General features: G+C 37.8%; 1 protein-coding gene across 7 annotated transcripts in view; it reads right to left on the minus strand.

The window, feature by feature from the left end:
* The window catches only part of MIER3 (MIER family member 3), a 33,850-nt gene that overhangs the window by 10,362 nt on the left and 11,485 nt on the right, over window positions 1-12,003 (minus strand). For 5 of the 7 annotated variants that reach the window (XM_019610402.3, XM_085212538.1, XM_085212536.1 and 2 more), the window contains 6 exons: window positions 11,576-11,600; window positions 9,219-9,364; window positions 7,251-7,385; window positions 5,438-5,558; window positions 3,527-3,612; window positions 3,255-3,327 (listed from right to left, as the gene is read on the minus strand). In XM_019610402.3, the coding sequence (XP_019465947.1) occupies window positions 3,255-3,327; window positions 3,527-3,612; window positions 5,438-5,558; window positions 7,251-7,385; window positions 9,219-9,317 (514 nt within the window). In that variant the 5' untranslated portion in view covers window positions 9,318-9,364; window positions 11,576-11,600. Of the gene's footprint in view, window positions 1-3,254; window positions 3,328-3,526; window positions 3,613-5,437; window positions 5,559-7,250; window positions 7,448-9,218; window positions 9,365-11,575; window positions 11,601-12,003 lie in introns of those variants that run through there. The other 2 variants (XM_085212539.1, XM_031557228.2) reach the window with 2 other exon arrangements.

Genomic DNA, 12,003 nt, shown 5'->3' on the forward strand with positions numbered 1-12,003 from the left:
AGAAAGGCTATTCAGGCATTACAACAGGTTGCCCAAGAAAGGGTGGAGCTACCATCCCTGGAGGCAATGGAGATCTGCGGATGTAGCACTCAGAGACACAGTTTAGTGGGATTAGATAGTTCTAGGCCGATGGGTGGATTTCATGATCTTCCATCTTTTCTAACCTAAATGACTCTACAATAATTGAGAGCTAACAGGCAAAACTCACTGGATATTATCTGAGAATGGTTGCGAAGAATTTATTCCTCAAAACTTTTATGTGATATCTGTTGTAGTGTGTTAAAGGTGCAACGAGTGGGCCATGCGTAAACTGTTCACCTTGTTGGTTTTGTAAAGACATTATGTTCATTTTCTGCGTGAGGAATTCTTTTTACTGGTGAAGGTGGAGTCTGTGAAAATTACAATGAATGTGCTAACAATTTATTCCAATGACAGTTCTTAAACATGCTTTTCATAGAGGTGAGGGGCAGTATGCATTGGAGTTACGTAGCGAGGTTTTGCAAGCAAAGGACTGGAAGGGTGCCGTCTGTGGGCAGAGCTGATAGCAGCCCTACATCAGATCAGAGAAAGCTCCAGCTGCCCCAGAAAGGACATGCTGCTACATTGAACTGAGCCATAAGCAACACCGCATGCGCTATGGAATAGAAGATTTAAAAAAAGGAAAAAAAAACTGTTGCACAACAGCAGCTGGGAGAGAGAACTGTGAAATGGTTCTGCAGTACCCAGGGTCAGTGCAGGAGATGCTCCACACACGGAACAGCAGCTCTCTGCAGCCCAGGAGAAGCCCATGATAGAGCAGGCTGTCTCCCCTGCAGTCCACGGACACCACCTAGATCATATCCTCCCGTGCAGCCATGGTGGAGCCCATGGTGCAGCAGCAGATGCTGACTAGAGGATGCTGCAGCCCATTGTAAGACCCCAAAAGGAGCTGTCCCAAGGCTGTAAGTGTAGCCTTTCAAGAGGACCCTGCCCTGGGGCAGGAAGGCTGGGGGAGCCACTGCTCCTGGAGACTTATGCTGGAGCACTGTGGTCCTGAAGGATAGGCCTTGTACAAACAGTGTTGAACAGTGCTTGGGGAACTGCAGTCAGCTAGGGAAGGACAACATTCCTTTGGAGAGACCCATGTGGAACAGGGTCAGAGAGTGAACTACAATAAAGTGTTCCGGGCTGACTGATGCCCCCAGTCCCCATTCCCCTGTGCTACTCAGGAGAAGGAGGAGGTGGCAGGACAGCATGCAGGGAAGAGAAGGTTTTTGTAGCTTGCTTTTAATCCTCCCTGCTTTAGTCTGTTAGTAACAAGCAATAGATAATATTCACCTTACTATGCTAAGTCTGTTTTACCTGCAGTGGCAATTGCTGAATGATCTCTCTGTCTTATCACAATTCCTAAGCCCTTTTTCATCCTACTCTCTTTCCCTCATTCTTTGAGGACAGGAAATGAGGAAACAGTGAAGTGGAAGTTAGCTAGCCATCAGTACAAAGCACCACAAGCTGTTTCCAACGAGTAATCTGTATTTAACAGTAAAAAGATGTAGCATAGTACTTCAATATTTTGAATATTATATGGTAGGGGGGAAAAGAAGAGAAGGAGGTAACAAACTAGTCATTTTTAACTAAGATTTGTCAAAGTATATTTAGTAGAATGGAATTCAGGTCTGAAGATTGTAATTTCTTTTTCTGCCTACTAACAACCAAATACTGTAAACAGCTTGTACGCTGCAAATTTTACAAGCAAACAAGATGTACAGTCCTCCTTCGTAGTACACTGAAATCAGATATGCACTTCTTAAGTAGCATATTTGACAGAGAGTAGCTTAATGGCCACATGAAAGAGTTGGCCTGAAACTTTGCTAGTCTGTGCACACATTTAAATTCTAGATTAAGCTATAAATCTTATATTCTATGCGACTAACACTGCATTTAATGCTTCATGCATTCTCTTAGCAATGCAAAATCAGAGTTATTCACACAAAAGCACAGTGGCTGTTACTATGGAAGAGGCAAAGAGGATTCTCAAACCTCTCATAAAACTGCAGGAAACAAGATAATGCAAAGGTGAGAAATAGAATTACCCCAGCTCAGAAAGTGCTGTTATAGCATAAGAATACAAAAAGCTTTCACAGAGATATGTTGCAAGTGTAATGTTCACAGAAAAACCAAACTGCTATTAATTGACCCCACCAGCTGGGACTACAAAACAAAGACATAATTCCACTTGTCGTAATATTACCACTTCTTCATGGAGTACAGGCAGGGCTTTTACAGAGTGACTTTTTACACAGAGGGGAACAATTTCTGAATTACTGCAGTATTTCAAAACTCTGAAGCCTATTTATCACAGTACATGCAATATTCCAGAGTACTTCCAGCCAGACCATAGTCAAGTCCAACCCCTCAGAATTCTGCTAATGCTCAGATTCAGCTTTTTTTTTTTTTTTTTTTTTTTTTTTAAATCAGCCACAATAATGCAGCATTTTCATGCCTAATATTCTCAAGAGACATCCCTTAGGCTCTCCAGTTTGAGAGCTACCTCATTGCTGGCCGTGTACACAAGACAAAAAACAAACCACCAACCACCTTCCATCTATCAATGTACCTCCTTAAATGGTTACTTAATTTCACAACTGTTCCACACGAGTTAACTTATTTCAAAACCTACAGGTTTGTTTTTATTTTTAATTTCATAACTGCGTTTGCTGCATTTTTCTCAAAGGGAAGACTTTAAAAGATACCAAATAAAACTTTATTATTTTTTTCTATTCCAGCACAACTACAGTTTTTAACCTAAACTTGCAAAGAATAGCATCATACTGAAAACACTGCATCTCACTGATGGCAAAATGTATCACAAGCTACACTGTCCGCTTATTCTATTGCCCATATAATTTTGCTTGCCAAAAAAACACAAGTAAAAAAAAACATTTGAAACATCTAAAATGTTCATTAAGTTACACACTCATGGCCCAATTAGGACAACCAGACCTAGTGTTTGTTGTCTCCTCCGCTTACTAGATATTTCAAAACAAACACTGTAATACACCTTCCTGTATACTCTTGAGAATGTCATCTTGGAGTTGTAAAAACACACATCTGAGAAATCATTATGTGGTTGCATAACCTCAGTTCTTCAGTACTTTTAATGTCTCTGAGATTTTAACTAAGACGCTAACTACACTCAAAACGTAAATTCTGTTTTTTCATCAACTGCTGTACATAAGCATATGATAAAAAGTAGTATAGTCAGAAAAACATACCTTTCTCATTATCATTGTGTCTGCCAAGGTAAGGTGGAATTTCAGCCTGATACTGTGAACCAATCATTATTTCCTGAAGATGTAACAAAAGAAAATGAGAAAAATATTAGCTTAACATTTTTCATATGGAAGCATAAAAAAGAGCTATTAACTTGGTATTCAGCAGAAAATTCCAGAGTTAAGGCATTACTGTAGGCATGTACTAAAAACCTTAACATTTTTCTTAATAATAAAGTTTTTATTTTAACTTCTTGTTTGCTTGAAGTTATTACCTTTCTCAGATCTTCAGATGAGTTACCATTGTCTGCTTCCACATCTTCACCATCTGATTCTTTATCTCCATCACAAGTAGTGTTTGCTTCAGGCAGAAAAAAAAAAGAAGTTTGGTTTTAGCTAGGCAAGTATCCATTACCTAGCAAAGTCTATAATCAGAAGTTTTAATTGAACTGCACACTCAAAACATTCTTTCAAACAAAACTGCCACAACATGTAGTGAAGATGCAGCAGCAATACACAAAATAGAATAAGCAAAAAAAAAAACCCAACTCTGATTATTGTTTTGTACTTCCCCTCCTTCCCGGGAAGAACAATAGCAGAGCATTTTATATAATTCAAATACAGTACTCTGATGAACAAATCAATCGTATTTTAGGATCTGGAAAAGATCCTGGTACTGAGTTCTGAAGTAATTTTTTTTTTATAGCTGTGTAACCCTTGGTAGAATGGAAGCTACCGTTAGAAAACAAAAGCTACTTTTGTCTTCTCAATGTACAATATTCTATAAAACAGGTCTGTAATTTTAACTTCATCATACATAACTAGAATCATCAGCATCAAAGACCATATTTAATAATATACAGACTGAGGCTCTTCTTTGGTCATTATTACTATCACAAATCTACTTCCTTTTGGTGTTATAAATAGCAGACAAGGAGCTGCATGGACTTACAAAATAGCAATATGCCTAGATAATCACTCAAAATTATTTGCTTCCATTTGATCCAAATTAGGTGTTAGGAATGCTTAAATTAAAATTATCTTCCTATTAAGAAACGGGCAGAGAACAGAAGAAAAGACGAAACTTTCCATTCTACAGAAAACTAGTATTTCCCATTCTGAATAGTGGGTATTTGATTTTAAAATGTCCAATCAAAAAATTCAGAGAAAGAGTAACATCCTCTTGTTGGTAGCAGAAAACGAAGTTGACTGCTTTTTAATCCTGAGCAAGATGATCATTATTTTTTCCCTCAAAGCTGCCACATTTCCAGTGTCATATTCATTAACAAGTTCACAAGTAACCTAGCAAATTTGGGCTTTGTTTAATTTTAGAAGGGTGTTATAATTTTTATTTTCTCGCTCCCAACATGAGTATCTTAAGATGCTATTGATGCTGTAGTTTAAGAACCACAACTGCAAGCACATCACCTTTATCATCGTCCTCTAAATAGATGAACTCTTTGAGAAATAGCTTAAGATAGCTAAATTAAAACCATGATTAAACTCTTCACATTGTTCTAACTCCAGAACACCACCAAACAAACAAACTGCAGTAAGCAATGAAGAATACCCAGGCCAGGCTGGATAACTGAATCACTGGTTCTCAAATTTTTTCCACCACTGCTCAATAGGTAATGCAGTTTTGGTGGTAAGGGTTCAAAGGCCCCATGCCATATAAAACCACTTTCACTCACCCTATGAAGTCCTATAAAAATATGTTGTTATGTGTGAAAGGAAATAACAACAAAGAAATCACAGCCTTACTCACATCCTTAGGCTGAATGGAAGACTCAGTTTAAAAACAGCAGCTAAATTTTAGTAGAGAAAGACTAACTTAAAAGAATTGGTACTATATTCCTGTTATTCATTAAAACAGTGAAAAATCACAGTGCTCTTCAACATCACTTTAACAAGTACTTGCAAAAAGTTAACAGTATTTTTCGAGCTATTAGTTGGTCTTTTTTGCTTTGAGCAAAAAAAGAGTATCAAATACAAAATCAAGTACAGTCTTTCAAGTAATTAGTAATAACAATCAAAGATAGCATTCATGTACAACATACTACAAAGCACTGTTTCTCAACTTCCAGTAAAATCAGTGGTACTCTGCAATTTTTATACTTTAAGTTAGTAAGCTATATACAACCCTTGGACTGTTTTGAGTATTATCATAAAATCAGTTTTCCTACATCGCAGTGGCCGAGGAAAGAAGTCAGTAGCCTCATGTGAAGTAACCGATGGTGTCAAGTCATCAGCAGAGGACTGTGTTTCTTCATCATCACCTGACAAGAGGTCTTTAGCTATTTCTTCCTGTATCATTAAAATAAAAATAAAATTAAAAATAAATAACCCAAAACTTGAAATGTGTTTAATAAGCATAGACGGGTAAGCATCTAGATTCATCTCAGATGTCTCTCCAACTGCTTCAATGGAAAATACCAAAATTGCCTCGAAAAAACTTCAGAATTTGTACATTCTTTACATCGCAATGAAACTCAGAGAGGTTGTTACCTCCCGAACTCTGAAAAAAGAAAAACAGAGCTGACAGGCACTTCTGCATGCTTTACAGAAAATAGATAATCCGTTACCTTCCCAAAATACAACAAGAAAACTGAAGTATCCATCAGTTTAAAAAGACAAAAAAAAAGAAAAAGGAAGAAAAAGCTCACTTCCTCCACTAGCAGACATATTTGAACCCCTGAATAGAAGTTAAGGAAAGAGCTGCTTTTGAAAACAAGTCAACTGCATTTTTTAGCTTCAACACAACTGTGAATCCTGATGAGAACCCAATGCACAGAGCCATCATTATACCCTACTTTCTGTAGAGTTTACCACTATATCATACTAACAAAAGTAAGTCAAGAAGCTGAGATCTATCAGAATGATACACATCTCAAAGGGATATTCCAAAGCATCCAGAAGTGTGTTATCAAGTTATCCACATATATTTTGATACAGTATACGTACGCTGAAATCCAGAATTATTATTTCTACATGTTGCATACATTATAATAAAATGCATGAGGGCTGCTCCAAAACTAGTTGCCTCCTGTTTCATTATATTGGCCCATGATGTCAGAGGTCAAAATCTGTGGTATGGTAGCAGATGTCGAACCTTACCACCACTTTTGTTGCCATGCAACAGATTTCAGCAGAAGGGCAGTCTGACAAAGTGATCAGTCTGACATGAAAGTGCATCTCGAGCAAAGGTGTGTCACTGAATTCCTCCATGTGGAAAAAATGGCACCCACTGACACTCATCAACACTTGCTGAACATTTATGATGACCAAAAAGTGGACGTGAGCACCACAAGGCAGAGGGTGGTGCATTTCAGGAGCGGTGACAGCAATGTGAAAGATAAGCTGCGTTACTGATGGCTGTGCAGATTTTTACTTGCAACATGCAGGCATTTGTTCATTACTGGAGAAAATGCACAGCTAATGGTGGTGACTGAATTGAAAAACAGTGTTTTGTAGCTGGGAATTTGCTCCATCATATAGTATTATCACTCTCTTTGTATCTCTTCTCATTTCCGTGGAAATAAATAGGAGGCTTAACTTTCAGAGCAACTTACACCTATCTATGCAGAAAAAATCCCACTTCTATTTTGGAAAAAAAAAAAAAAACCCAACAACCACAAAACAACCCCTTCTCTTCCCCACAAAATATAAACAAAAACACACACAGATGCAGCCTTTTAGATGTGTTTTAAAGTAATAGTTAACTTATTTTTAATTTGAATACACTGCCACTGAAGTTGCTGTGCATTTCTAAGTGCAATAAGTACAACAGAACCAGATTTTCAGCGTCCTTGAAAATTAGTAAATTCAGAATAATACAGTAATTATTGATTGTATATTAAAATTGACAAAGATACATATTTTATAACATTGAGAGATAGTGAAACGTAATCGGAGGTCATCAGGATTACTGCTTTAATTGGAGGTCATCACGATTACTGCTTTTGCACTGTAAAATTGGGGAAGATCATTCTGACTTACTTTATCTAGAGTCATATCTGGAAGTTCATCTGCAAGTTCACTTGGAGAGCTATCTGCACTGGAACCTGCCATAACTGGAATTGTCGGTTCATAGCCATAAAATGCCAGCAAATCTTCCAACGGCATGTTTCCTTCCTAATACAAGAGGATTTACAAACATTTCAACACGTTACCAAATACCTCTGAACAGTTCAGACCTGCAAGGAAAAGATGTATTCTGATAGATTCAAGATTTAAAATATTTTCAGGCACAGTACTAAAATAATTTATCACTGTTTCTCTCTTAGGATTAACTATTTGCCATCAAGATATCCAAGAAAACGTGTTTACTAGACGAAACTAAACAATATTTGATTATTAAACATTTGCTCCAAACTTGACTCATACTGCACAGCATGATTTACCCATATTTCTTCAAGACAGAAGATACTAGATACACAACAACTCCCATAGAAGAGACAACTGCTGTAAAACTCAAACACTTTAGTACTACCAACTACTTACAGATGCATGTATGCATTCAAAACCCCACAAAAGTAAACCAAAATACTTTTTATTCTTCATTTCCTATATAACATATTCTATAGTAACTGCTACTGAGAAGGTATTAGGAGAAACACAGTTAACAATTCAGAAGGCAAAAAAATGTCAAGAGAGAGGCTGGATTTATAATGCAAATTTTTTTTCCCCAACTGTTTTTGTTCAAGTGATTTTAATAAATATCACATGTGCATCCTAAGACAATAAAACAATGAATTGTAGACAGTTGTCTTATCGAAGCCATTAAAGAATTAGAAATATTTTCTGATATTCATATACCTTTAGAAGTTGAATTACCTTAAAAATTTTCTTGGTGAACTTATATACTAATTAAACTATTCTTTAGTCAGTTCAGATTTTAGTCCTGCAAAGACTTTTTACAAGGGATACACATAAACACACGTCCAAGTCTTTCAGGATCCACATTTAAAGTAATGGTGTTTAAAATGAGTTGTTCTTGATTATTTTTCCTTCTATTACAGAGGCAATAAGACCATTTTGGGGAGTAATAACTCCAGTTTAACCATTAGACTTGGCAAGCTGCTTAGTTATCTTAATCACAAGTTCACAGTAAGTAAGAATATAATTATAAAGGTATCACAACAAAAAACAAGTAATATAAAGACTCAACTCTAAGTTGGGAAAAAAAAATTATGTAGGCTACACAAATACACTTTCGTATTTGAGCCCAGAAAATACACCGTTTCAGAGCTCTTTATCAAAATCTGCAGTTATGTTGAGTGATTTAAGTGGGTCACTGCACGATAACACAAGTAGCATCAATTTGTGGGTGTTCAGCATTCAGGAGACACTTAAAATGGGTGATCCACTGATGCAGATGAACAAGAGGTATAAACAGGAAAAATACATAATTAAACAGCATAAAATACAACAGGAAAAGCAAACATGCATGTTTGTCACTCTGTACAACCACTGAATGCCAAACCAATGAAACCGAGATGGAAATTTACATAGCAGGCAAACATGATCTATCATGTCTGAAACATGAATGTTTTCCAGATTATAAAAACACAACTGAACAACAGAGTGAAATACAGCTAGTTGTTACTTATTATTACTCAAAACGCATCCAAGTACTAAAATTACAAGTAATAAAAAGTGTTATTAAATAATACGACTCCAAAATTAGTTTCAGTAATTTTCCTCTAAAGTTTAAGCATTCTCAAAAGAAGAACTTGAATTTAACACAAAACTTCTGAAAAACTAGTTCAGCCTTTTTGTGAAGATACACTGCCATATCCTAACCTATTCCTTTTCTTTTTTGTTTTTTAAACAACTTGCAGATAAACTCTGCAGGACACTACATTACACAGCCCAAACTGAGGAATGGATTGATTGTTCTTTTAAGTTAAAAAAAAAAAAAAAAAAAGTACAACACACATTGACATCTGAAAATGTCACTCTTACCTTTTCTAAATCTTCAATTTCAGAACCGAAATTTTTACTTTCTTCCATCATTTCCTCTTCTTCAAGAGTTCGCTCATCATCATAATCATGTACCAGCATTTCAGCAGAAGGATCAAAGTCATGATCTTCAGATGATAAAGAGCCAACTATCAAAAAAGCCTAATATGAGACATATCTTCTACAACATACAAAGTTACACCACAGAAAAAATTAAGGTTACATAACCACTTTTACATGCAAAGTCAGAATTCTCAGTAGAATAACTAGAGCAAACTCCCAATTGCCTTACAAATTCAGCTGCTTTGGCTGGCATTCCCTCCTCATATTTACAAGTAACAGGTACCATTTTTTCCTCTAGCAATACAGAGTGAATATTTGGAAGAACTATCCAAATTACTGAAACAAAGTTTCAAAAAATATAGAAGAGACTGTTCAGAGCATCCTTGAAGTTAACCCAAAAGATTCCAAATTCTGCAAGCATGTCAGCTGTACTTCACAAATCGAAGATACTGATATGTATTTTCTGGTTCTGTTTATCGTGATTTGTATGGTAACTAGTCTAGTTTTTCACTGATAGATGGTTAACTTAGCTTACAAATCAACTTCCTACTAACAGCAAAATAAGGTCTGAGATTCACTACAGGTTAGTTAAGCCTTACAGATGAGATATTTTATTAAAACTAGCTCAATTCTTAGCACATGATCTAGAAAGAAGGAACAAGCATGTCAGAATCTCAGGAAATTGTGTAAAATATACTGGATATAACAAAGTGTTTCTAATACATCCCAATATCCAACCAGTCACTGTGATATTTCTGTGGTCAATACTCAACAGGATATTCACAGATCAAAAAAAGTACCATTATTATTTTTAATGCATTTTGTCAACTGTTGAAAAACTTAACAGGAGACTCAACAAGTTTTATAGATACGCGTATTCTGGACCACAAAGTCAGCGTTCTGCAGTAAAAACTACTGAAATAGAAGGTTGTTTTGTTCTTTAACATTCACTTGCTTATAGCTTTAGGGCTGGAGAAAACAAAATTATTGAGGTATTGCTCTTTCACTTCTAGTTTCCTCCTCTAGTTCTTACATATTAGTGCTCTGCTGCAATCTTCAGCTTAAGAGCAGCGGGGAAAAAAATAAGAATTATTCCCATAGAAGAACTTCTTTAGAGAATCAAGAAAATATTTCTAAATCTTCAATCTTCTTGTTCAAAAAATTTAAGCAGTATTTCTCAGTGCATTGCTTCTAGCCTTCAAACAGATTCTTGAATACTAACACTTCTGAGTCTTACAGAATCTAATTAATTTTTCAGTAATTATGCCAAGCATATGTTGCTTACATGCAGGTAATTAATATAAGCTTTGTCAGTTTAGCTTGCTCAAGACCATACTGTGTGAGTTTGTAATACCATGCCATAAGGAAATTCAAGCCCCAAACGCTTATTATTCACATGCAATTCATATTACGGCCTCGTGGATCACTCAGCACAGCTGATAGTAGTAATAAAATTACAGTAAATACATTACATGTTGGATATTTTACTGGCTCTTACACCCTGATCCTGCAGCTTTTCAAGAACTGACAGCTATCTTTATCTAGTATACAAATATATTTACCCATACATACATATATGCTAGTGATTGTTCTAATTGCTGTTCTTAACCCACTTTATGTTTGAATAACTGAAACGGAACGCTGACACAACTCTCAGACCTCAGATAAAAAACTCCCACTCAGCAGCTCTGACACTTAATATCCAATTTAAAAACACACTCAAGTAACATTAAGTCATTAAATTAAGCTAGAGTAGTTAAACAGAAAAAAAGAACTCATGCGGAAAGCAGTCAGATGCAAGCAAACGCACTCCCCAAATAAGGATTCATGAAGAGCCCAGCTGACATTACACATATTCACTTGCGGAAAGGAAAGTATTCCAAAGAACCTAGAAGGTTGTTCCAGTTTCAATAGTTGTGTGCAATTATGCTTTTAAACATTTTCTGATATTATGAAGAAAGCAAAAATTCACATAAACTCGCAGTTATCAGCAAGAAGCACTTGCTCTCTCAGTCTCTCGTGACTGCACAGCTTTCCTAAGACGCTGACTGAAAAGTGCATAAAACTTTGCTTTCATTTTGGGCCCCAAGCAGCCAATTACTAACTGCGACTGGAGTTAAGGGAAGAACTCCACAGCACGCATCCCTCTCCTTAAAACCAGGCAGACGATTAGTTACGTGAACGTGAAGCGCTAGAAAGGCTAGGAGGCAAGAGGGGATGGTTGCGGAAAGGAGCATGAGGAGAGCACGACGTGTGGCAGCAGGCGGGGTGCCGGGCCGGGGCTGGCAAGGACGAACCTGGGCTCGAACTCCCAAAGGAAGCCTGCGGGGAGAGCAAAGGGGCGAGCGGGTGAGAACGGGGCCGCATCCCATACAACAGGTCGAGTTCTCCATTCCACGCCCCACCGTCGCTCCTCTCCGCCCCGCGCTCCCCTCTCCCCTTCGTCCCCTTCTGCCGCTCTCCCCGCGGAGGCCGCCGGCCTTTGCCTCCCACCCGCGGTCCCTGCATCCCACCGCCCGCAGCCCTCCCTTCATCGTTCGCCGCGCCCCACCTGCCTTTCTCTGTCCCTCCACCCTTTCCCCGGGTCAGAGCCGCCCAGCACGACACCCGGCTCGGCGCTCCCGCTGCCCGTGTCCCCAGCCCGGGCGGGACGTGACAGCGGCAAGGCAGCGGCGGAGACAGCCGGACCGGCCGCCGCCTCTCCCCGCCTCGCAGCTCGACTCCT

The sequence above is a fragment of the Meleagris gallopavo genome, chromosome Z (assembly GCF_905368555.1).
Source record: "Meleagris gallopavo chromosome Z, MGAL_WU_HG_1.1, whole genome shotgun sequence".
Classification (NCBI taxonomy): Eukaryota; Metazoa; Chordata; class Aves; order Galliformes; family Phasianidae; genus Meleagris; species Meleagris gallopavo.